This window comes from Hyla sarda, chromosome 6 (genome assembly GCF_029499605.1).
Source record: "Hyla sarda isolate aHylSar1 chromosome 6, aHylSar1.hap1, whole genome shotgun sequence".
Lineage (NCBI taxonomy): Eukaryota > Metazoa > Chordata > Amphibia > Anura > Hylidae > Hyla > Hyla sarda.
In genome coordinates this window covers 141750451-141774367 of record NC_079194.1, presented here as the reverse complement: position 1 = coordinate 141774367, position 23917 = coordinate 141750451, and the positions used below count along the sequence as shown (strand labels likewise).

Sequence of the window (23917 nt, the reverse complement as noted above, 5' to 3'; positions counted from 1 at the left end):
TGTCGGTTCTGTATGATAGTACTGTATGGCAGTATTGTGTCGGTTCTGTATGATAGTACTGTATGGCAGTATTATGTCGGTTCTGGATGATAGAACTGTATGGCAGTATTATGTCGGTTCTGTATGATAGTACTGTATGGCAGTATTGTGTCGGTTCTGTATGATAGTACTGTATGGCAGTATTATGTTGGTTCTGGATGATAGTACTGTATGGCACAGAAAGGCAGTATTATGTTGGTTCTGTACCATGAAACGATTTGCAGTGTTATATCGGCTTTTGTAAGGCAGTAGTAGGTCTGCTCTGTATGGCGGTTTCATGGCAGCACTGTATGGCAGTATTAGGTCTATACTGTAAAGTAGACATATTCATGCCCTATTCTTCCTTATCTATTGTGTGATATGATGTAAATTCAGCGAAGAAGCCGCCACTGACCGCCCCCTGAGATATTCTGGCTTCTTTACTCTCAGCTGGGATCTGCCTTCACATGTCGGGTACACTGGGGCTCTGTACTGGCCTCTTCCAGTGGAGCCCGGGGACACAGCAGTGACATGAACCTACATAACACTGCAGCCATCCAGCCTTCGCTCTTCCCCGGCCGTGCAGCTTACCCTCAGTCCCTCACATCTTCTCTTTCTCGGCACGCAGTTTGAAGATGGTCCCTTGTTCTCAGTCACGCCCACTATCTCCCGGCGTGCTTTGCGGAAGTAACGGCTGCTGCTTGCGGTTGGAGCAGGTGACCGGAGGCCCCGCCCCCGCCTCGCGGTGCTGTCATGGCGGATCCCGCTCAGCTGCCGGTGACTCCGAGCCGCCATGAGAAGAGCCTGGGGCTCCTGACCAGCAAGTTCGTGTCCCTGCTGCAGGAAGCGGAGGATGGCGTGCTGGACCTGAAAGCGGTATCCGGCATAATCCCTCTCCCCATTACCTGCCCCCGTATTACTGCTCCTCCTCGCCTCGTGGAACTACCCCACAACATGCCCCTCCCCCCGTAACTCCTGACCCCAACCATGTACCCTGCAACATGTACACCCCACTTGTATCTGCTCGTATCCTCTCTTGTATCTCCTCTCACGTATCCTCTCTCTCACGTATCCTCTCTCTCACGTATCCTCTCTCTCACGTATCCTCTCTCTCACGTATCCTCTCTCTCACGTATCCTCTCTCTCACGTATCCTCTCTCTCACGTATCCTCTCTCTCACGTATCCTCTCTCTCACGTATCCTCTCTCTTGTATCCTCTCTCTCACGTATCCTCTCTTGTATCCTCTCTCTCTCACGTATCCTCTCTCTTGTATCTCCTCTCACGAATCCTCTCTCTCACGTATCCTCTCTCTTGTATCTCCTCTCACGTATCCCCTCTCTCACGTATCCCCTCTCTCACGTATCCCCTCTCTCACGTATCCCCTCTCTCACGTATCCCTCTCTCTCTCTCTCTCTCTCTCTCTCTCTCTCTCTCTCTCTCTCTCTCTCTCTCTCTCTCTCTCTCTCTCTCTCTCTCTCTCTCTCTCTTGTATCCTCTCTCTCTCTCTCTTGTATCCTCTCTCTCTCGCGTATCCCCCCCCATGTATCCAGATCCCTCTTCCTGATGTGAACCCCCCCCCCCCCCAAATGTTCACTGCCAACTCCTGACCCTCTAGATCAGTGGTCTTCAACCTGTGGACCTCCAGATGTTGCAAAACTACAACTCCCAGCATGCCCGGACAGCCATTGGCTGTCCCGGCATGCTGGGAGTTGTAGTTATGCAACATCTGGAGGTCCACAGGTTGAAGACCACTGCTCTAGATCTTATTGAGGATGCAGTGGAGCTGTTGCCCATAGTGCCCAATCGGGTTTTTTCACCAGTGTACATCCTTCTTCCCCATGCACCTTTGCTTGTATATTCACATCTTACTATGTGGAGTTAAAGGAGTAGTCCAGTATAAAATAAAAGTATCCACAGCGCCAGCTCCCTGCATGAATGGCGCCATGCACGAAGCGGTGGTCAACATGCATCTCTATGGGAGTTTGTACTGGATAACTTCTTTAAAGGGGTACTCCGGTGAAAACCTTTTTTCTTTTAAACCAACTGGTGCAGATGTATGCTAAGGGCAGCATGGTGGCTCAGTGGTTAGCACTGCTGCCTTGCGGTGCTGGGGCCTTGGGTTCAAATCCCACTAAGGACAACAATAAATAAAGAGTTATTATTATAATGATGTCAGCAAAGAGCACTGTGCTCGTGATGTCATCAGAGAGAATTCCAAAAAGAAAAGAATTTCCTCTGTAGTATTCAGCAGCTAATAAGTACAGGAAGGATTAAGATTTTTTAATAGAAGTAATTTACAAATCTGTTTAACTTTCTGGCACCAATTGGTTTAAAAGAAAAAAGGTTTTCACCGGAGTACCCCTTTAAAAAATTACTGTCATTTATAAAACTTGACATATAATGCAGACATGTAAAAAGTCTACATATAGCCAGGTAAAGAACACTGTATTGTGCTCCCCCACCCAAATTGGCACCTATTCTGTCTGATTTTAGGAGTTGGGCATCATTATATGTCTATGATCAATTCACCAGGCTATATCTAGAGATTAAGGGGCCTCAGCATGAAGACCCTGACCAATCTAAACTTTTCACATATCAAATTATTTTATTTTAATTATTTTTTTTAATTTTTTTTTTAATAAATGACAGCAATGCATATAGGCTATGGACACCTTTGAAAAGAGTACATCGGCAACCCGTCAAAACAGGGTTCTGACATAAATATGAACGAGACCAGGCATGGGCCCCATTAACTTCTGTGGTGTGCAGCACATTCACACTTTTAACCCCTTCATGACCCAGGGTTTTTCCATTTTTGCACTTTCGTTTTTCCTCCTTACCTTTAAAAAACTATAACTCTTTCAATTTTGCACCTAAAAATCCATATGATGGCTTACTTTTTTGCGCCACCAATTCTACTTTGTAATGACATCAGTCATTTTACCCAAAAATCTACAGAGAAACGGAAAAAAATTTCAATGTGTGACAAAAGTGAAGAAAAAACACAATTTTGTAACTTTTTGGGGCTTCAGTTTCTACACAGTACATTTTTCGGTAAAAATGACACCTTATCTTTATTCTGTAGGTCCATACGGTTAAAATGGTACCCTACTTATATAGGTTTGATTTTGTCGTACTTCTGGAAAAAAATCATAAATACATGCAGGAAAATTTATATGTTTAAAATTGTCATCTTCTGACCCCTATAACTTTTTAATTTTTCTGCGTATGGGATGGTATGAGGGCTAATTTTTTGCGTCGTGATCTGAAGTTTTTAGCGGTACCATTTTTGTATTGATTGGACTTTTTGATTGCTTTTTATAAATTTTTTCATGATATAAAAAGTGACCAAAAATACGCTTTTTTGGACTTTGGAATTCTTTTTGCGCGTACGCCATTAACCGTACAGTTTAATTAATGATATATTTTTATAATTCGGACATTTCCGCACGCGAAGATACCACATATGTATATTTTTATTTACACAGTGTTTTTTTTAAATAGGAAAAGGGGGGGTGATTCAAACTTTTATTAGGGAAGGGGTTAAATGATCTTTATTCACTTTTTTTTCCCATTTTTTTTTGCAGTGTTATAGCTCCCATAGGGACCTATAACACTGCACACACTGATCTTTTACATCTGAAACCAGTGATCAATGATTCTGCCGCATGACTGCTCATGCCTGGATCTCAGGCACTGAGCAGTCATTCGGCGATCGGACAGCATGGAGGCAGGTAGGGATCCTCCGGCTGTCATGTAAGCTGTTCGAGATCCCGCGATTTTGCGGCGGCGATCCAGAGCAGCTCCCTGAGCTAACCGGCATTAGTTTACTTTCACTTTAGACGCGGCATTCAACTTTGAACGCAGCGTCTAAAGGGTTAATAGCGCGCGGCACCACGATCACTGCCGCGCGCTATTAGCCACGGGTCGTGGCCGTTGCTAGGTGCCGGGCCCGACCCGCTATGACGAGGGGCCACGCCGTGGCCCCACGTTATAGAATGGGAGCCGACCCATGACATACATGTATGCCATGGGTCGGAAAGGGGTTAAATGGGTTATCCAGGAAAAAACTTTTTTTTATATATATATATCAACTGGCTCCAGAGAGTTAAACAGATTTGTAAATTACTTCTATTAAAAAATCTTAATCCTTTCAGTACTTATTATCTGCTGAAGTTGAGTTGTTCTTTTCAGTCTAAGTGCTCTCTGATAACACGTGTCTCGGGAACTGTCCAGAGTAGAAGCAAATCCCAATAGCAAACCTCTTCTACTCTGTGCAGTTCCCGAGACAAGCAGAGATGTCAGCTGAGAGCACTGTTGCCAGACAGAAAAGAACAACTCAACTTCAGCAGCTGATAATTATTGGAAGGATTAATATTTTTTTAATAGAAGTAACTTACAAATCTGTTTAACTTTCTGGAGCCAGTTGATCTATAAAAAAAGTTTTGCCCTGGAATACCCCTTTAAGTCCAAACATGTATACATACTGGAAATAGCCTGATCCCAGTCACTAGCTGACTAGCCATTCATGTCAATGGGGACCGTGCCTGTCCCTGCTTTTGTATGCTAGTGTCCCATTTTGATAGGTTATAGCTTCATTTTTCATTTCAGAGTTTGGAAAATAGAATAAAATTCATACCATGGTGTCCATAGCCTTAGGGTACCGACTCCAGATTTTTACTGCTATCCAGGATGCACATAGTAATGCGGCACTACGCAGTGCCCAAGTGCTGAACCTAACAGTCTAAATATTGCAGTTTATTCATGTTTGTAACTACTTCCTGTGTTTATACCTGCAGGCTGCAGACACGCTCGCCGTCAGACAGAAGCGCCGTATTTATGACATCACTAATGTCCTGGAGGGAATCGGGCTGATTGAAAAGAAGTCCAAGAACAGTATTCAGTGGAAGTAAGGACTGGAGAAATACAGTGGGGTAGGGAGGAGCTCTGCTGAGGCCAGATACCAATCTGTGACGGCATAGCATTCATCCTCATGGGTAAAGCTCTACAGGTGATACTCGAAAAATAAGAATATTGTGCGAAAGTCCATTGTATATCATTAATACAACTTAATAGGAAAGGAAGCATGAAGTGCTCCAAAATCTCCTGGTAGATGGATGTGTTGACCCTGGACTTAATGAAGCACAGTGGACCAATACCAGCAGATGACAGGGCTCCCCAAATCATGGTAACTGGGGGGGGGGGGGTGACTTTGGGGTTTTCATGAGCTGTAAGCCATAATCATCACAATTATGACAAATCACGGCTTGAACTATCTTGCTTTGCATGTAATGATTCTCTCTCATATATTAGTTTTACCTTTTACGTTGCATTACTGAAATGAATGAACTTTGCACCATATTCTATATTTTTTTTTTGAGTTTCACCTGGATGTATTCCTGAGTAGCTAACTACATAGTCATCCTGAATTATATAGAGCATCTTCTGTCACATCATGCTGGTTGCTCTAGTCACATCCAGAGCTGCCATTGCTGTTCTGCTGGCATATCATAAGTTATACGTCAGCCGATCCAGTTACAGTTAACTTTCTCATTCTCAAGGCTGGCTCTTTTACTAGAGCTTTCTGTAATGGGAGTGTCCCTGGCTCCACCTCTCATTAAAGATTTTTGACATGACACTAGATCAGTCAACCATTGGTAGGAGGCAGGACCAGGGATGCTCCCATTACATAGGCCTCTCATGTTCAGCAGCTGCAGCCAATACATTAAAGGGGTTATCCAGGAATAGAAAAACACAGCTAATTTCTTTCAAAAACATCTGCACCTCTGTCTCCAGGTTGCGTGTGGTTTTACAACTTGGTTTCCCGAACGGTAGCTCTGTTTTTCTATTCCTGGATAACCCCTTTAAAATAGTTTTCTTGGTCATGTAAAGTGCATGACTGACAATGCAGGTATGTGTGCACTAACATTCCGTGTAGCTATTTAGAGCAGCAACAGTTTTACTAAAAAAAAATCTGGTGACAGATTCACTTTAAGCAAACCAGATGTTATTCATGTAAATGATCTTTTTAAGAAAGGAAGATGGAGCATCTGGCTCTTTTATCAAGGTCTAGTGTAAGAGTAGCTCCTCTTCTTTTTAATGGTGGGGTATAAGAGCAGAACGTCTGCCCCTCTTTTAGGTATGAGGGTAGAGCATCACTGTAACGCAGTATACCTTATCATAGGATGTTTTCTTTTAGGGGGGTTGGTCCTGGCTGTAACACAAGGGAGATTGCTGACAAGTTGATTGATTTGAAGGCAGAGCTGGCTGATCTGGAACAGCGGGAGCAGGAACTTGACCAGCAGCGTGTCTGGGTGCAGCAGAGCATCAAGAACGTGACAGACGATGTGCAGAACACTGGATATCCTTCTCATGTGTTGGGTTAATTGCTGGCCACATTTATTGTCTGGAGGAAGTGCCTACCTCACTGCTCATGCACCCTTCTCATACTCCTGCTAATGTGATTGGGGGTTGATGGGGACACTTGATGTCCAAATTCCAAGTGATTTAAAAATTTCCTATTAGACAACTCCACCCAAAACCTCATTTTCAGTAAGTGGGATTCCAAAGGAATGGGAAATAAAAAAAGGAGGACTTCTTCCTCATCGATCCACCTCTCACTTTGGCAAAAAAAAAAAAAATGCTACAAAACAAACTAACAGCAAAAACAATGCACACCGTTAGTGAAAAATAACATATCCCCCATCCAAAGGATAGTGGAGAAGGTATAGATTGCGGGTGGTCCGAGTGCTAGGATCCCCCGTAATCTTTGAATGGGGTCCCAGCAGTCTGCTGGAAGGGGTGTGCCGACCCCGCACAGAGCGCCGGCCGACACACACCCTCCATGTATCCTATAGAGATACATGGAGGGGGTTTGTCGGCCACGGCTTCCTGCGGGGGTCGGAACGGCCTCTTCCAGCAGACTGCTGGGGCCCCGTTCAGGAGATTGCGGGGGGTCCCAGCGCTCAGATCCCCTGTGATTAATACCTTATTCCCTATCCTTTGGATAGGCGATAAGTTATTTTTCGCTGCATTACTCTTTTGAAAATGAAGCATTTTCCTAATATACTTCATTAAAATATTTGATTGCTTAAGATGTGAAGAAAGTTTAAAAATATGGCCACTAGGGGTCTCTGTCTCTTTTAATTTTGCAAATGAACCCTGGTATCCAAGTCTTTTTGGTTTAGCAACTACATATTTGGACCCGTTTCCTGAGGGCAGAGGGGTGTGGTTCTCTCCCTGCTGTGCCTCAGTGCAGTGTATCAGCCAGCTTTCACCAGTGTGAGACAGCTTGCAGTCTTTTCAGAATAGGAGCATTTCCATGCACACTGACAAGCAATACAAGGTGCAAAATGGATTCTTTTTGGTCATTTTATGAACTTATTTCTTGTGTTCTTTCACCATATAGGTTCCGCGTGGCTGCATTAGAGTTATAAAAAGCATGAACTTTAGGCACAAAGCTTTACAAATGTAAAAATGTTTGTGCAAACCTCATGACAAGGGGGAGGGAAGTAGCTCCCAGCCTGCACAAGGACTGCAAGCAGAGGGAATATAGTTATACATAGATCAAAAGGTGAAGAATATATGCATATTATGCATACAGGTTTTAGGTCACATTAATACACTGACTAGCCTTTTTGTTTTCTAATGACTAATACTTTAACGTAGCTGAACTGATGGTGCAGAGTAAAACCAGGAGTCTCTTAAATCTCCATAAGGCCCCGTTCACACTACGGAATTCTCGCGGCTGAATTCCACGAGCGGAGATTCCACCTGGCGACCGCCACAGAAGGTACTTCGGCGCTAGGGCCGGGGGGCACTGAGCCGTCACCTTTGACGGCTATGCAGTGCTCACGGAATCCGCGCAAAGAATGAACATGTTCTTTCTTTGCGCGGAACAATTTTAGCAGCAGAATTGTCCGCCGCGGAAATTCCGCAGTGTGAATGGGTCTCGCGGAGACCCATTCACACTAAAGTTAAGTTCACGCTGCGGAATTCCGCTCGTGGAATTCCGCGAGAATTCCGTAGTGTGAACGCACCCTAATAGTCTCTAGAGATGAGCAAAGTTACAGTGATTTGATTCGTCACAAACTTCTCGGCTCGGCATTTGCGGTCTTTAGCCTGCATAAATGAGTTCAGCTTTCAGGTGCTCCGGTGGGCTGGAAAAGGTGGATACAGTCCTAGGAGAGAGTCTCCTAGAACTGTATCCACCTTTTCCAGGCCACCGGAGCACCTGAAAACTGAACTAATTTATGCAGGCTAAAGTCATCAACTGCCAAGCCGAGAAGTTTGTGACGAATCGAATCACTGTAACTTCACTCATCTCTTATAATCTCAAACAGAGCAGAACAACTTTTCACTCATACAATGCAATTCTTTTAAATACATTATCTCCAACTTTTCAGAATCAACAAATTTTCAGTTGAATAGCAAATTTGGATACAAGCTTGCTTCCGCTGAGCAAGTCCATAAGTCCTATTCTCATTGCACATTAGGGCACAAAGGCAGGTTGCACACTTAAAGTTTTAGGGCAAGCCACTTCCCTTTCTCAAGCACCTTGCTGTACAATTGTACAAGTGATTTTGTGATTCTAAAGAGAAAGTATTTAACCCCTTAAAGGGGTATTCCGGGAAAAAAAACTTATATATATATATATTTACAGCTACAGAAAATTGAACAGATTTGTAAATTACGTCTCTTAAAAAATCTTAAACCTTCCAGTAGTTATCAGTTACTGAAGTTGAGTTGTTCTTTTCTGTCTGGCAACAGTGCTCTCTGCTGACATCTCTGCTTGTCTCGGGAACTGCACAGAGTAGAAGAGGTTTGCTATGGGGATTTGCTTCTACTCTGGAAAGTTCCTGAGACAGGTGTCATCAGAGAGCACTTAGACTGAAAAGAACAACTCAACTTCAGCACCTCATAAGTACTGAAAGGATTAAGATTTTTTAATAGAAGAAATTTACAAATCTGTTTAAATTCTGGAGCCAGTTGATGTGTATTTCCATCATGATCCATTAAGGGTGTATGGAGCAGGCTCATGAACCCCCTAAAAGGTATCAGGTAAATACCAACGTGGCTTTACTTAGGAAAGTTCATATCAAACTAATCTTATTGATATCTTTGACTATGTTACTAAGACGATGGATGAAGGTGATGCCGTAGATATTGCTTATCTGGACTTTTGCAAAACCTTTGATACAGTTCTTCCTAAGAAGCTGATCCATAAACTTTCAGAAATTGGACTTAATCCCTGGATAGTTCAGTGGATAAAATTATATATATCAGAGTTTTTGTATTCTGAGCAGAGCCTGGTTACAAGCGGTGTGCCACAAGGGTCTGTTCTGAGCCCTCTAGGTCTCAATGTTTGTAAGTGACCTAGGTTTGGTAGAATTTGCCTGTTTGCTGATAAAACTAAAGTGGTTTTCCTGAAGATGACGTGGGGGGGGGGGGGGGGGGGGGAAGATAACTGGTCAAGGCAATGGCAAGTTTAATGTTTCTAGATGTAAAATACTATACTTGAGGAGAAGGAATTCTGACAGCTCCAAAATGAGTGAACATTTCTATATGGTATATGGCAATATGAAGAGGGTTTTCCTGGATAACCCCTTTAATGACCCATGATGTGTATTTCCATCATGATCCATTAAGGCAATATGAAGAGCAAGTTGAATGCTTGACTCAGTATTTCCCAACAAGGGTGCCTCCAGCTGATGCAAAACTACAACTCCCAGCATGCCCGGATAGCCAAAGGCTGTCTGGGCATGCTTGGAGTTGTAGTTTTGCAACAGCTGGAGGCACCCTGGTTGGGAAACACTGGCTTGGCTGAATAGCTAGAGGTATAACCAGCAGAATGAGGGAGATTGGGATCCTGCTGTGTAGGGCTCAATTGAGACCACATCTGGAATACTGTGTTCAGTTTTGGAGAACTCTGCTACAAAATATTGATAAAATTGGCTCCTAATAGGGCAAAAATTGATGGAAGGTCTTAAGCATAAAACACATAAGAAAAGAGTTTGGTTGAAAGAAAAGGGGGTGGGCGGGCATGACTTCTGTGTGTCTTTGCTGTTCATCAGAACTGTAGTCATTTTACAGTTTGTTTATTTGGGGGGGGGGGGGCAGCGTTACAGCTGTTACACTGTGCTATTGATAAAACTGCAGCCTGTGATCCTTAACAAGAACACGCTAGCATACCTAACCCATGAAGACATCTGCCGCTGCTTCCGAGGTAAGTACTCTATTGCCTTATCAGGGGAGCTGGATTTACTGTTATTGCAGTGAGGACAGGGCTTGTGGTACTGTTTGGGTATATACATTAGGGCACAACAGCCTCTTCTCTGTGTTCATTTGTTCTCACTATTGTTAGGTATATTCCTAACGAAGGCTGGAAATTTAAGAAAACCATATTTTTGTACTCATGGGAATAAAGCTTATGGTTTCCAGACAAGGCTTGCCATCCTCACTACAGGGCTTGATGTCATGAACCCATCCCCCCTCAGCTGGCGCTCCTTGTACATGCACAATATATTGCTTTATTTTGCAGGAGATACTTTGCTAGCCATCAAAGCCCCATCAGGTACCTGTCTAGAAGTCCCAGTTCCAGAGGTAAATTTATCTTTTTCAATGTCTTCTTTGCAACTGGCTCTTCAGATCTAAATGTCATCTGCTTCTTTACCGGACAGGGGGTCAATGGACAAAAGAAGTTTCAGATTCATCTGAAGAGTTCCACTGGGCCAATAGAGGTTCTTCTAGTTAATAAGGACACATCCAACTCCCCTCCTGTAGTTGTTCCTGTTCCTCCACCAGAGGATCTTGTCCAGCCACCACCTACAGTGACTGGTACTCCCAACCCTTCATCACCTGCTCCACAAGAAGAGACTGAAAGCAGAAACCTGACATCTGCAGAACCAAGTTCTCCTGCACGTGAGTGGCAAGCTCTCTACTACTGTCTATAATGAAGATGTAGACCCCTAATATCTCACTCACTCAGCCATGTGAATGCATGTTTTGCTGTCCAATGTAGATTTCTATATTGCCACTAAGATTGTAGAAGACAATTGTAATGAGAGCATCTGAATTATGGATATAGAAGCCATAGATCTTATTTTGGAGTCTGTGGCTGCAGCATACACACAAGATAGAGCTGCTCTGCCATAATTTATATGTAACCAGTGAAGTAGTATTTCTAGGGGAAAGCAGAAATAATTTACTTAAAAAGTTGTAGCAAGCAGAGTTTCTCTGGGGCAGAGATAGGGAGGGAGACTTCTTACTAGCAGGCTGACCACCCTTCACTACTGTTACTTTCTTCAGTCCATTATTTTAATCCTCTTCTCTTCTTGTTACTAAGAAAGAGTCCCTCTGTGGTAGTGTTTCTTTGGTAGTGCCGGTGGAATTTTGAGGACACCCATTCTGATTTTCCTTTTGTGTTCAGTCAGCATATATAATTGTACAAGTTAAATATGTTTTATGCTGTAATCTGCACAGACTAATAGTGCTTATGTTTCACACAGAGTCTCCTGTATTAGACCCAGAAGTAGAAAATAAAGGACTAAATCGTCTCCCAAGCATAGACACTTGCCCACTCCAATCTTCTGCCTCTCTAGATAACAGTGCTGACCTGCCAAATACTGCTACCTCATTCCAGCCAATTAAATCTGAGTCTTCGGATGGTAAGTTTTGTAAAAACAATTCAGTCTCTAGACCACTATGGACATATTTAAAGGGGTATTTCCATGATATACATTATTGACATATACCCTTTAAGGCATATTCCTGCCTCTTTATCTTGTTTGTGGCAGGCGCAGTGCAGTTTCCTGGTTTGGCCCCAAGTTGTGTGGTGGTCCCACAGATATCAGGCCAGTGGCATACACATATTCATATACACGCACTTCACTTCAATCACTCACTAGTTCTTATCTTGCTCACGGCTTACACTGACTGGAAGCAATCAAAGGTTCTGAAGTCACTGTGAGAAGATGGAGGCTCAGATATATACAGGACTGAGACAACTGTCACTAGTAAACCACAGATAATCAGGGCTCCATCAATCTACCAACTTGGGAAACTTTCCTGCTATGTGCAGAGAGGTGAAATTACGTTACCACTACTGACCGCTGCTCTTATAGGGGGTCTGAAACCTAGACAATGAGCTGTCGACAAAGGAAGGTGAAAAAAAGACAATCAGGAGATTTATCAGAAAGAGTGGGGCAGTTGCTTATTTTGTTTTTCAGAGGCCTTAAAAAAATAAAAATAAAGAAGCAATCTGATTAGTTTCTATGGGCAACTGCACCACTTTTACTCTGCACAGGTTTTATTAAATCTTCCCTCATCTTTGAAAAGATGCAATAAAGGTGCAAATGACAGCTATTTGCAAAAATATGTATTTTGAAATGCACAATATGGCTAAATAGGATCTTTGTGATAGGAATATAGGAATACCACTTTAATCAGGAAATGCAGTCTGGAGTGCTGAGAGGTGTGTGTGCAGCCTTAGCCAATCATAGCTCATCTCACACTGAACTGCTCTGGGCTGTGTGAGGGAGGAAGTTATCCCCTGTATGGCTTCAGATGTCGTCACGCCTGTTGGGGAACACCCCTTCCCAGTCCGTGAATCTGACTGAACCTGAGCAGCAAATACAGAGCAATATCAAGGTAGAGAATTAAAAAATAATAAAAATAAAGGCAGGGGGTGGTTTATCATGATGGGGTCAGTGAACTGGGAGGATTATAAAATCTATAAAGTTAATGAGAGGTACTCTTTCATGTTATGGCCAAAGACATATGTAGTACATCCTGACTTTGAGCTAAATGGAAAGTTTAGGGCACAGCAGTTGTCTAAACGCTGGAAGCAGGGTAAAAAGTTTTACTTCTTGGTTCTAGGCTTGTGTAAAAGTAACCATACACTAATAAGAAATAATTTCAGCTAACTTGTTAAATTGTACACAAATGATTGATTGACATTTGACTGTCCACCAAAAATGTGATTGTCCATGTGATGTCCTGGAAGTGTCAATAAATAAAAGTGCTAAGTGGCATTTTTGCAACTTCCCAGGTCTGTTTTTAGGAAACATAAAAGTATGGAATGATCATATCAATTTTATTCATTATTTAGATTTATTTTGTGTCCAAACTGTAAAAAAATATGCCAATACCCTGGCAGAGAAAATGTTAAGATCTATATACCACCACTTGATTGGACAACTTTTTATTCTGCAGAATGGCAGAGATACGGCTAGGTTCACACTACGTTTTGTACTTACGGTTCCTGTATACGGCTGGGAGGAGGGGGCGGGGCTTAATCGCGGCGCCCACACTCGTATGCGGTTTCCCGGCCGTAGGCAAAAACGCGGTCGACCACGTTTTTGTCTGCGGTCGGGAAACCGCATATGGCCGAAAATGCAGCCGACCGGAGGCTGCGGTTCACTCCGGTCGGCTCATAGACATACATTAAATACGGTTCCTGTATACGGCTGAGTGCGGGCGCCGCGATTAAGCCCCCCCCCCCTCCTCCCAGACGTATACGGGAACCGTAAGTACAAAACGTAGTGTGATCCTAGCCTACCAGTGTTAGGACCCCCTACTTATCATATCCTAGCAATATGCCATAATGTTAAATGACTGAAATACCCCTTTAATAGTGCAGTCTTAGTGCCCCGTTAACGCCGCAATCACAGTACCCCTAATAATACTGTTGTCCTCATTATCCACATTTTCAACTGTTCCATGATTACAATTATGGCTATAGTGGTCCAGTGGGCAAAGCATCAATAGTAGAAAAGTGCAAGTTGCTCAATTAGATCCTCCTTCCCTCCGCAACCCCTGAAGCCCAAATATGCTGTGTATTAGTTCTGGTGAAATGATTAAAAAGCAACCTATTCCATCTTCTATTCTGCAGCAGTACTAAAATATGTTTATAAACAAGAAATACTTAAGTCTTTATGATTCTTTTTACTTTCAGTGCTGGAATTTCCCACAGATATCTCAGAATTATTTGATCCCTCAAAAGGTAATTCATTTTATGGTTAACTCCTTGTTTGACATCCCAGTAATTGTCCTGCATTGTAGGATAATTGGCTGCATTGATATATTGATGTCTCTTTTCAGCCTTGAGCTGGATTCACACACAGTATTTTGGGTCTTATTTTGGTCAGGAGCTTTAAAGGGGTACTCCGCCCTTAGACATATTATCCTCTATGCACCGGATGTCTGGGGTGTGGTGGGCCCCCCACGATCAGACATCTTATCCCCTATCCTTTTGTATAGGGGATAAGATGTCTAGGGGCAGAGTACCCCTTTAACAAAGCCAGGAGTAGAACAGACACAGTTGGAAACTACATGGCAAGATTTTCACTTTATTATTATTATTTTTTTTCTTCTGTGCTTTGGAGCCACTTCTAGTTTTGTTAAAACTACCATAAATTAGGCCCAAAATACTGTGTGTAAACTCAGCCTTACAGCGTTATGTGCTTTTGTATTCCAGAATGCATCACATCTGACCTTCTTGAAGAGTTGATGTCTTCTGAAGGTGAGTGTTTTGGGCTTGGCAGCTGAAGGCAATGACCACCTGTTCTGCAATCTTATACTATGTCTTCTCCTTTTCAGTGTTTGCACCTCTGCTCAGACTTTCCCCACCTCCTTGTGACCATGACTATGTCTACAACTTGGATGAAAGTGAAGGAGTCTGTGATCTGTTTGATGTTCCCATTAATCTTTGATCTCTGAACTCGGCCTTGTGCCTTATTGTGTACAGTATATGGATACAATTGCTACTCTACAAGAAGAAAATTTTTATTTTTGGATTTCTTTGGAAAAAGAAAAGAAATTATTTGTGTATTGCAAAGCGGCACATAGACTTGAGTGAAGTAGATTATGCCAGCCTCTCTTCTGCCGCACTTCATTGCTTCACCACCTGCCTTGTTCAGAGGCAGTCATTCACAATTGTTCATGTAGACTCTCCATTATGGTGGCCAACACTGCCCCGTTTCCTAGAGACTTGGCCATCTTGGATGAATATGTGGATATAAAAGAATTATTTTTTTACTGTCCTGTTGTGGCCGCGCTTCATGTCCTATTTCTAAGTGTTCAGTTTCTGTGTTTTTTGTTAAATTCCTACAGTTTTGGCCAGTAGCACACTATGGAAGTAAAAGCACCACCTGGAGCAGCTACTGTGTGTTTTTTAGTAGTTGGTTGTGTATGATCCTTGTTATAGCGGACATAAAAGTATACCTCCGGTGACAAATAAACTCTTCCCAGTGCTCTTTGACCGTCATGTACGGGATCTTTTGTACAGTGCCTTTTTGTGCTTCTGAATTCTCTTGATAATTGACTAGTAGTTGTTTTCATTGTATGCCATGTTGCAGATACCATCCAGTTGCATCCGAATTACTATCTTCACAAGCCTGTTGCTGACATTTTCCTGTGGGAATCTCTGCTGATCAGTAGTGCTGATACACAATATATATATATATTTTTTTCAGCGCCATAGACATTAAAGGGCTATTCCAGCTTTAGACATTTTATCCCATATCCAAAGGATAGGGGGTAAGATGTCTTATCGCGGGGGCCCTCCACTGGGTCTGGAGATGTGACGTAATGCCACGCCCCCCTCGTGATGTCACAGGCATGAAGGGAGGGGGCGTGACGTGTCATCATGAGGGGGGGGGGGGGGGGGCGTGGCGTTAAGTCACGTCTCCAGTCCCAGCGATGGGCCCCACCCAATCAGACATCTTACCCCCTATCCTTTTGGATAGGGGATAAAATGTCTAAAGCTGGAATACCCCTTTAAATGGAGAAGCAGAGCCTGTCCTATACTGCCACTCCGTTCAGATTCCTCATGATAGCAGCCTTTCAGTTTGTCATAGGGTTTTCATTAGTTGAATATCAGTTATAAAAGTGTAAAAAGAAAAGTGTCATAAAATGTCTGTTTTGTTACTCCACTACAATAGCTGTTGCCTCTTTAACCCCTTAACGACAATGGCCATAAATGTAGGTCGAGCAGACCTGAGCAGAAGATCGCCGATAACACTGATCAGTGCTATGCCCTATGCATAGAACTGTTCAGTATCTGCAATCAAGTGATTGCAATAAATAGTCCCCTATGGGAACATTAAATAGTGTAGTAAAAAAAAAAAAGTTAAAAAATGTGAAAAATCCCCCCCCCCCAATAATAATGTAAAACGTCCCTTTTTCCCATTTTACCCCCAAAAAGCGTAAAAAAAAAAAAATTTATAACATATTTGGAATCGCCGCGTGCGCAAGTGTCCAAACTGTCAAAATATAGTGTTAATTATCCCGTATGGTGAACAGTGTAAACGTAATAAAAAAATCCAAGATTGCTGCTTTTTTGTCACATTTTATTCCCCAAAAAATGAATAAAAAAATGTGTTAATTTTTATATGAGCAAATGTAGTATCAAAAAAGTACAGATCACAGTGCAAAAAATGAGCCCTCATCCTGCAGCTTACATGGAAAAAATTAGCGTATTAATTTGGTTAAAAAGTTTAGAGATTTTTTTAAAGCGGTACAATAATAGAAAAGTATGTAATCATGGGTTTCATTTTTAATCGTATTGACCCTCAGAATAAAGAAAACATTTTTCCATGTTATTTGTATGACTTGAAAACGAAACCTGTGATGTCATTACAAAGGACAACTGGGCGCGCAAAAAACAAGCCCTCATACTAGTCTGTGGATATGAGTTATGATTTTTAGAAGGCGAGGAGGAAAAAACAGAAATGCAAAAATAAAACTGGCCTGGTCCTAAAAGGGGTATTCCGGGCAAAAACATACTATCCCCTATCGAAAGGATAGGAGATAAGATGTATGAACGCGGGGGGCCTGCCGCTGGGACCCCCTCTGCGATCACCCTGCAGCGGCCCACATTCTATGCGTAGCTGCGCCGGGCTTCCGAGATAGGGATGTGACGTCACGCCAAGCCCCCTCCATGTCTATGGGAGGGGGCGTTGCAGCCGTTACGCCCCCTCCCGTAGAAATGAATGGAGTCACGTCCCCTTCTCGGAAGCCCAGATGTTTCCAAAACTGCAGATGCAGCTACGCATAGAATGCGGGCTGCTGCAGGGAGATCGCGGGGGGTCCAACTGCGGGCCCCCCGCGATCAGACATCTTATCCCCTATCCTTTCGATAGGGGATAAGATGTTTTTGCAAGGAATACCCCTTTAAGGCCAAAATGGGCTTAGTCCTTAACCCTAGTGCTGGGTCTCGATCAGGCTGCCCGGTAACTCTCCTCCATGTCTCCGCAGTTCTGCTAGAGTTTTCCGCTCCCGCCCGGAAGTCACGTGCCCGCCGGGAGTTGTAGCCCCCTCCCATCTCCTCACAGTCAGTTCAGTTGTGGCTTGGATACACTTTCCAGAGACGCTGTGCGGACGGACGTTTCTCTACACCATCATGCATTAGAGTTGGTTGCTCTGGAAATGGTATTGTGGTATGTGAAAAATTCATGTCGTAAAGAAAATACACACCGGTATTCGGTATGAACTGGTATACCACCCAGCACTACTTAATCCCTTAAGGACCCCGAGTCCACAGGTATGCCCTGATGTCCTGGGACTTAAGGAATACCAATTTTAGGCGTCTGTAGCCAGCAGGCACTGGTTTAAATTAGGCATGCTTCATGAAGCATGGAATGCTGGTGCCGAGGATGATTGTCCCAGCTCCTTGATAAGCTAGCATGCCCTACTGGTGGCAAGGCTGGTAGCCATGGCAACCAAGCGATGCTGTCAGCATTGTTTTTATGTCCTCTATTGGTGCATGCTTAGTGCGACCTTGATGCAACGTCATGCTTCATGGTGTGCTAGAAATCCTAGATGTCTGGACCACCAGAAACCCCACAAAAGGGGAATAGTTTAACCCCTTAAGGACTGAGCCCTTTTCACCTTAAGAACTGAGCCCTGTTTTGCAATTCTGACCACTGTCACTTTATGCATTAATAACACTGGGATTCTTTTACCGTTTATTCTGATTCCGAGATTTTTTTTCGTGACATATTCTATTTTAGCATAGTGGTAAATTTTCGTCATTACTTGCATCCTTTCTTGGTAAAAATTCCCAAAATTTGATGAAAATTTTGCATTTTTCTAACTTTGAAGCTCTCTGCTTGTAAGGAAAAAGGAAATTCTAAATAAATTGTATATTGATTCACAAATACAGTATGTCTACTTTATGTGTGCATCATAAAGTTGACATGTTTTTTACTTTTGGAAAACATCAGAGGGCTTCAAAATTTAGCAGCAATTTTCCAATTTTTCACGAAAATTAAAAAATTTGAATTTTTCAGGGACCAGTTCAGTTTTGAAGTGGATTTGAGGGGCTTTCATGTTAGAAATGACCCCATTATACAAACTGCACCCCTCAAAGTATTCAAAATGACATTCAGAAAAATATCAGCAAAGTGAAGGAGAAAATTCAAAATCTTCATTTTTTTACACTCGCATATTCTTGCAGAGAAAGGAGAGAAATCCCCCCAAAATTTGTAACCCCATTTCTCTAGAGTAAGGAAATACCTCATATGTGGATGTAAAGTGCCCCATGGGTGTACTAGAGGGCTCAGAAAGGAAGTAGCGACAATGGGATTTTGGAGAGTGAATATTGCTGAAATGATTGAGGGGCATATCACATTTAGGAAGCCCCTATGGTGCCAGAACAGCAACAAAAAAAAAAAAAACACATGGCATACTATTTTGAAAACTACACCCCTCAAGGACGTAAAAAGGGATACAGTGAGCCTTAACACCTCACAGGTGTTTGACGACTTTTCGTTAAAGTCGGATTTGTAAATTAAATTTTTATCTTTTTACTAAAATGCTGTTTTACAACAAAAGATGAGTTCATGCTACAGTTCAGCCCCCCACCCTCAGAACTTTTCTCGTATGCACCAGATCTTCTCCTTCCTACACTCTAATTTTCCTGCACACACTGTACCACAACTGACTAGGTTTGAACGTCTCATGCTGTATAGTCCTTCCAGACGAGGACTTCTGGCCATAGTATATGGTTTGCTAAATTCTCCCCCGCCCGACACCAAATTGCCGTTTATGCTTCAGTGTGAGGCTGATTTTCATATGGAGATGTCCCTAGAGGAGTGGAGGGACTGTTGCGATACCTTGAGTAGGGGGAGCTGGCAAGTGACTCTTACTGAGACGTCACTGAAAATTTTACATAGGACGTATTATGTCCCTACGAGAATACATTCTATTTTCCCCAGTGCTTCTCCTTTATGTTTTAGGGGATGTGCCGATAGGGGAACCATGCTTCATGTGTGGTGGACCTGTCCCCTTGCTAAAGCTTTCTGGACTTCTGTTCTTTCCATCCTTCGTTCTGTCCTTTCTTTTCGCTGTCCCCTTCAACCTGCTTTTTGTCTCCTCGGCAGACGGCCGCGCAGGATGCCCAACAGCCAGTTTAGATTAGCGCAGTTCATACTACTGGCTGCGAGGATTCATGTAGCGACATGCTGGAAGAGCCCAGTCCTGTCTATTGATAGGGTAGTTGATAGAGTTAATGATATTCTGATCTTCGAAAAAATTAACGCGGTAGGAAAGCAAATTTTGCTGAAATGGTTTTTGGGGGGCATGTCACATTTAGGAAGTCCCTATAGTGCCAGAACAGGAAAAAAAAAACACATGGCACACTATTTTGGAAACTACAACCTTCGAGGAACGTAACAAAGGGTACAGTGAGCCTTAACACCCCACAGGTGTTTGACGACTTTTCGTTAAATGTGTAAATGGAAAAAAAAAAATTTCACCATTTCTTCCGAGTATGGAAAATACCCCATGTGTTAACGTCAAGTGCTCTGCTGCCGCACTACAATGCTCAGAAGTGAAGGAGCGCCATTGTGCTTTTGGCGAGAGAATTTGTTTGGAATGAAAGTCAGGGGCTATGAGCATTTACAAAGCCCCCCCGTGGTGCCAGAACAGTGGAGCCTCCCACATGTGACCCCATTTTGGAAACTACACCCCTCACAGAATTTAATAAAGGGTGCAGTGAGCAGTTACACCCCACTGGCTTTTGACAGATCTTTGGAACAGTGGGTGTGCAAATCAAATCTGTCATACACCTGTGGGGCGTAAATGCTCACTGTACCCCTTATTAGATTCCGTGTAGTTTCCAAAATGGGGTCATATGTGGGGGGAGGGTCCATTGTTCTGGCACTATGGGGACTTTGTACACACACATGGCCTTCAATCAATTCCGGATACATTTTCTATCCAAAAGCCCAATGGCGCTCCTTGTCTTCTGAGCATTGTAGTTTGCAGGCAGAGAACTTTACATCCACGTATGGGGTATTTTCTTACTCAGAAGAAATGGGGTTACAAATTTTAGGGGACTTTTTTTTCCTATTTTCTCTTGTGAAAATGAAAAATTTAGGGTAACACCAGCATTTTAGTAAATTATAATTTTTTTTTCATTTTCCCATCCAACTTTAACAAAATATGTCAATCACCTGTGGGGTGTTAAGGCTCACTATACCCCTTGTTACGTTCCGTGAGGGTGTAGTTTCCAAAATGGGGTCACACGTGGGTATTTTTCTTTATCGGCTCCATTGGGGGACACAGACCATGGGTGTATGCTCTAGGAGGTGTGACACTATGGTAATAAAAACAGTTGGCTCCTCCCAGCAGGATATACCCACCTCCAGGCCCTGAGCTAATCAGTTTTAGCTTAGTGTCTTGTAGGAGGCTGACATGGGCTGGAATTCTCCAGACCAGGTCTTCTGATTTATTGTTTTCCTAGTATAGGGACGTGTTAGTTTTTTATTCCTTTTTCTTTCTTGTTTTCAGGTGCGGACTCAGGGACTCCGGTTCCCTGTTTCCCCATTGCGAGTAAGGCTGCACAGACAGTGCGTATATGCGCTGTTCCCCCCCCCCCCCCCCCCCCCCCCCTCGCCAACGGTCAGCGCCTGGGTTGGTACCTCATGGGTCCGGGTCCCCCTATTCCCCTGCTCGCCTCGCTCGCGCATAGCACCTAGGCGTGATGCAGGCGACAAAAAGCTGACTGAAGACTTCATGGAAGACTCCATTAGGTAAGTTCTTCTGACTGAGGTAAGTACATTTCCCTTTTCTCCCTTAGGTGCGGACTTGCAACCTCTGGAGACCCTCAGTTTTTGGGCCACCTTTTCAGGTTTATGGTGCTGGCTTATACTGGGGCTTGACTTTTATTCTTGGGCGAGCAGTGGCATCTTACACTGTGTGAATGTGTTTTTACTGCTTCACTGTGTGTGTGTGGGTGGGTGGGGGTGTGTGTGTGTGTGTGTGTGTGTGTGTGTGTGTGTGTGGTGTTTACTGTGCGGCTATGACCGCGGCGCCTTATATGCGGCTGACAGCCGCGGCGCTCGTTCTGGCGGGGCTCTCTGAGCGCCGACTTACTTTAGTTTTCCGGCGTTTGGGGGGCCCGTTCACTTCCCCCCGAGCACATATGCGGCTGTCATGTGCACTCGGGGCAAGGAGCTTCTTCTAGCTCTTCTCATAGCTCCGCCCCCTGGGCTGTCGGAGCTCCCTAGAGGCACGAAGCTGCCTCCAATCATCGCTGTGGGTGCGAATTTCAGTAGGGGCCAATCAGTTAATGCCTCTGCCCCTCTCTGGCTATTGGCTGGCCCGTTTTACACTCTAGCTGCACGGAGCTGAGTTCTCCTCACTGCAGCTGCCCACAGCCTAGGGTGAGAAAGTTCCTGTCTTTTTCTCATTATGTCCGTACCCAGAGCTGTTCCTCCCTCTAAACAGAAAACTGGAATGTCGGTTATTTTGTCTGTAAGCACTGTAATGCTAAGATGCCTGGCTCTACTGAGCCCACTTGCTTTGCCTGCTCCACTGCTCCCCCAGACCCCCTGGTACCCCCGGATGTCCTTTTGGTTCTGGTGGATTCAGCCGCCCCTCCAGCCTGGGTTTCTTCTCTGACCCAGTATATGGCTGACTTGACTCGTCTCCCGTTCGGTGGCTGAGGCCTCCCGGGAAGTGGTGTCCGCCTTGAAGGGGTCTGCCCTGCGCTGGCCCTCTCTGGGGGCCCGCTCCTCTTCCCCACATACTTCACGCTCTCACAAGCGTACTAGGGGTGCCTCATCCGACTCTTCCATTGAGTCTTCAGATAGGCGTGGGCGCTCCCCCCGTGGGTGAACGTTATCCATTTGACAAGGATCTTGTCACTAAGGTGGTTTCCCCTCCTTCAGTGGATCCACCAATCTCCCGAATCTCTAAGGCTACTACACTGCCACTGGTAGATGTGGCTGCCTTCAAGGATTCCACGGACAAGAAGGTGGAGTCCTTAGCGAAGTTTGCCTCTGAAGCAGCTGGCTCTTCGCTTCTTCCCATCGTCACCTCGACATGGGTGTGCACCTATCGGAATGGTGCCTAAAACTCCGTCAGGGTATCCTAGCAGGTTCCCCCCCGTTCTATGTGGCTTAAAGCTTGGAATGCGGATTCTGCTTCCAAAAGGTCTCTCACTGAGCTTCCTTTTATGGGTGGACGTCTTTTTGGCAAGCGCCTTGACGAGATTATCTCTGAGGCGACGGGGGGGGTAAGAGTTCCTTGTTGCCTCAAAATAAGGCGCGCTCCTCTTCCCAAAGGAAGTCCTCTTCCTTTCGGACCCTTGGCCCCTGCAAGGGGTCTGAGCAGGCTCCTTCGTACTGGACGCGCCCGTCTTGAAAGCCGGACACCAACCGTTCCGGCCGGTTTGTAGCCAAATCAGGCAACCGCAAACCTACTTCCGCATGAAGTGAAGCCCCCACCTGCACTTTTTTCTCGGGTGGGAGGTCGTCTCTTACTTTTTCGTGACATCTGGACCACACACATTCAGGACTCCTGGGTCAGGGACGTGGTGTCCAACGGTTACTGAATCGAATTCACCTCCCTCTCGAGGGATCTCTTTTTTCGATCCCGGGCCCTCTGGTCTCCTTCTCTGGCGAAGCAATTTCGAGAGGCTCTCCAGTCTCTGCTTCTCCAGGGGGTTATCGTTCCCGTCCTCAAGGGGAACATTTTAGGGGTTTCTATTCCAATCTTTTTGTGGTTCCCAAGAAGGTCGGTTCTGTACATCCAATCCTAGACCTCAAGCGTCTCAACCGTCATCTTCTCATCTCTCCGTTCGGTAGTGGCATCCCTAGAACAAGGGGAGTTTCTTTCTTCGGTGGACATCAAGGATGCCTACCTCCATGTGCCAATATTTCCAGGCTATCATCGGTATCTCCGCTTTGCGGTTCCGGAGGGGCATTTTCAATTTGTAGCCCTCCCCTTTGGCCTGGCCACGGCTCCTCGGGTCTTTACCGAGATCCTTGCGCCAGTGATGGCCCTGTTGCGGTCAAGGGGAGTCTCGGTGATACCCTACCTGGACGACCTTCTCATCAAGGCTCCCACCAGAGCCCAGACTCTGGAGAATGTGGATGTCACTCTTCACACTCTGGATCGCTTCGGGTGGATGGTCAACCGGGACAAGTCAGTCCTCTCTCCCACCCAGTCTCTGATCTTCTTGGGACTTCACTTCAACTCGGCCCGAATTTGCCTTCCGCCGGACAAACATCTGACTTTTATGTCAGGAGTCCGTCCCCTTCGGGCTCAAGTCCCAGTTTCCATCCGCACTTGTATGGAAGTCCTGGGTCGGATGGTGGCAGCCATGGAGGCCGTACCCTTTGCCCAGTTTTCATTACCGCCCTCTTCAGCTGGAGATTCTCTCTCGATGGGACAAATCTCCTCTGTCCCTCGATCGCAAGATTGTTCTCCCTCACAGGATCCGTCAGTCTCTGCTCTGGTGGCTCCACTCCTCCCTTCTTCTTCAGGGGAGGTAATTTCTTCCCGTTCACTGGCAGGTAGTTACAACGGATGCCTGTCGGGCTGGGGTGGTGTGTTCAGGGATTAGACGGTTCAGGGACTCTGGTCTCCCCAAGAAGCCCTTCTTCCGAT

The 23917-nt window shown here is 44.6% G+C and overlaps 2 protein-coding genes across 3 annotated transcripts in view; one reads left to right on the top strand and one right to left on the bottom strand.

Annotated features, from left to right (window-relative positions):
• Positions 1-813, bottom strand: part of LCAT (lecithin-cholesterol acyltransferase) — a 130104-nt gene extending 129291 nt beyond the window's left edge. Inside the window, exon 1 of one of the 2 annotated variants that reach the window (XM_056525320.1) lies at positions 610-813. In XM_056525320.1, the coding sequence (XP_056381295.1) occupies positions 610-813 (204 nt within the window). The remainder of the gene's footprint in view (positions 1-609) is intronic. The other variant, XM_056525318.1, reaches the window with a different exon arrangement.
• On the top strand, positions 763-16563 carry E2F4 (E2F transcription factor 4). The gene is made up of 10 exons (XM_056525326.1): positions 763-894; positions 4819-4928; positions 6219-6380; positions 10201-10244; positions 10560-10621; positions 10699-10939; positions 11527-11685; positions 13974-14021; positions 14496-14540; positions 14618-16563. Exons 1-10 carry the CDS (start codon positions 772-774, stop codon positions 14728-14730), a joined length of 1107 nt encoding a protein of 368 aa, XP_056381301.1. The 5' UTR covers positions 763-771; the 3' UTR covers positions 14731-16563.
• The last annotated feature ends 7354 nt before the right edge of the window (positions 16564-23917 follow it).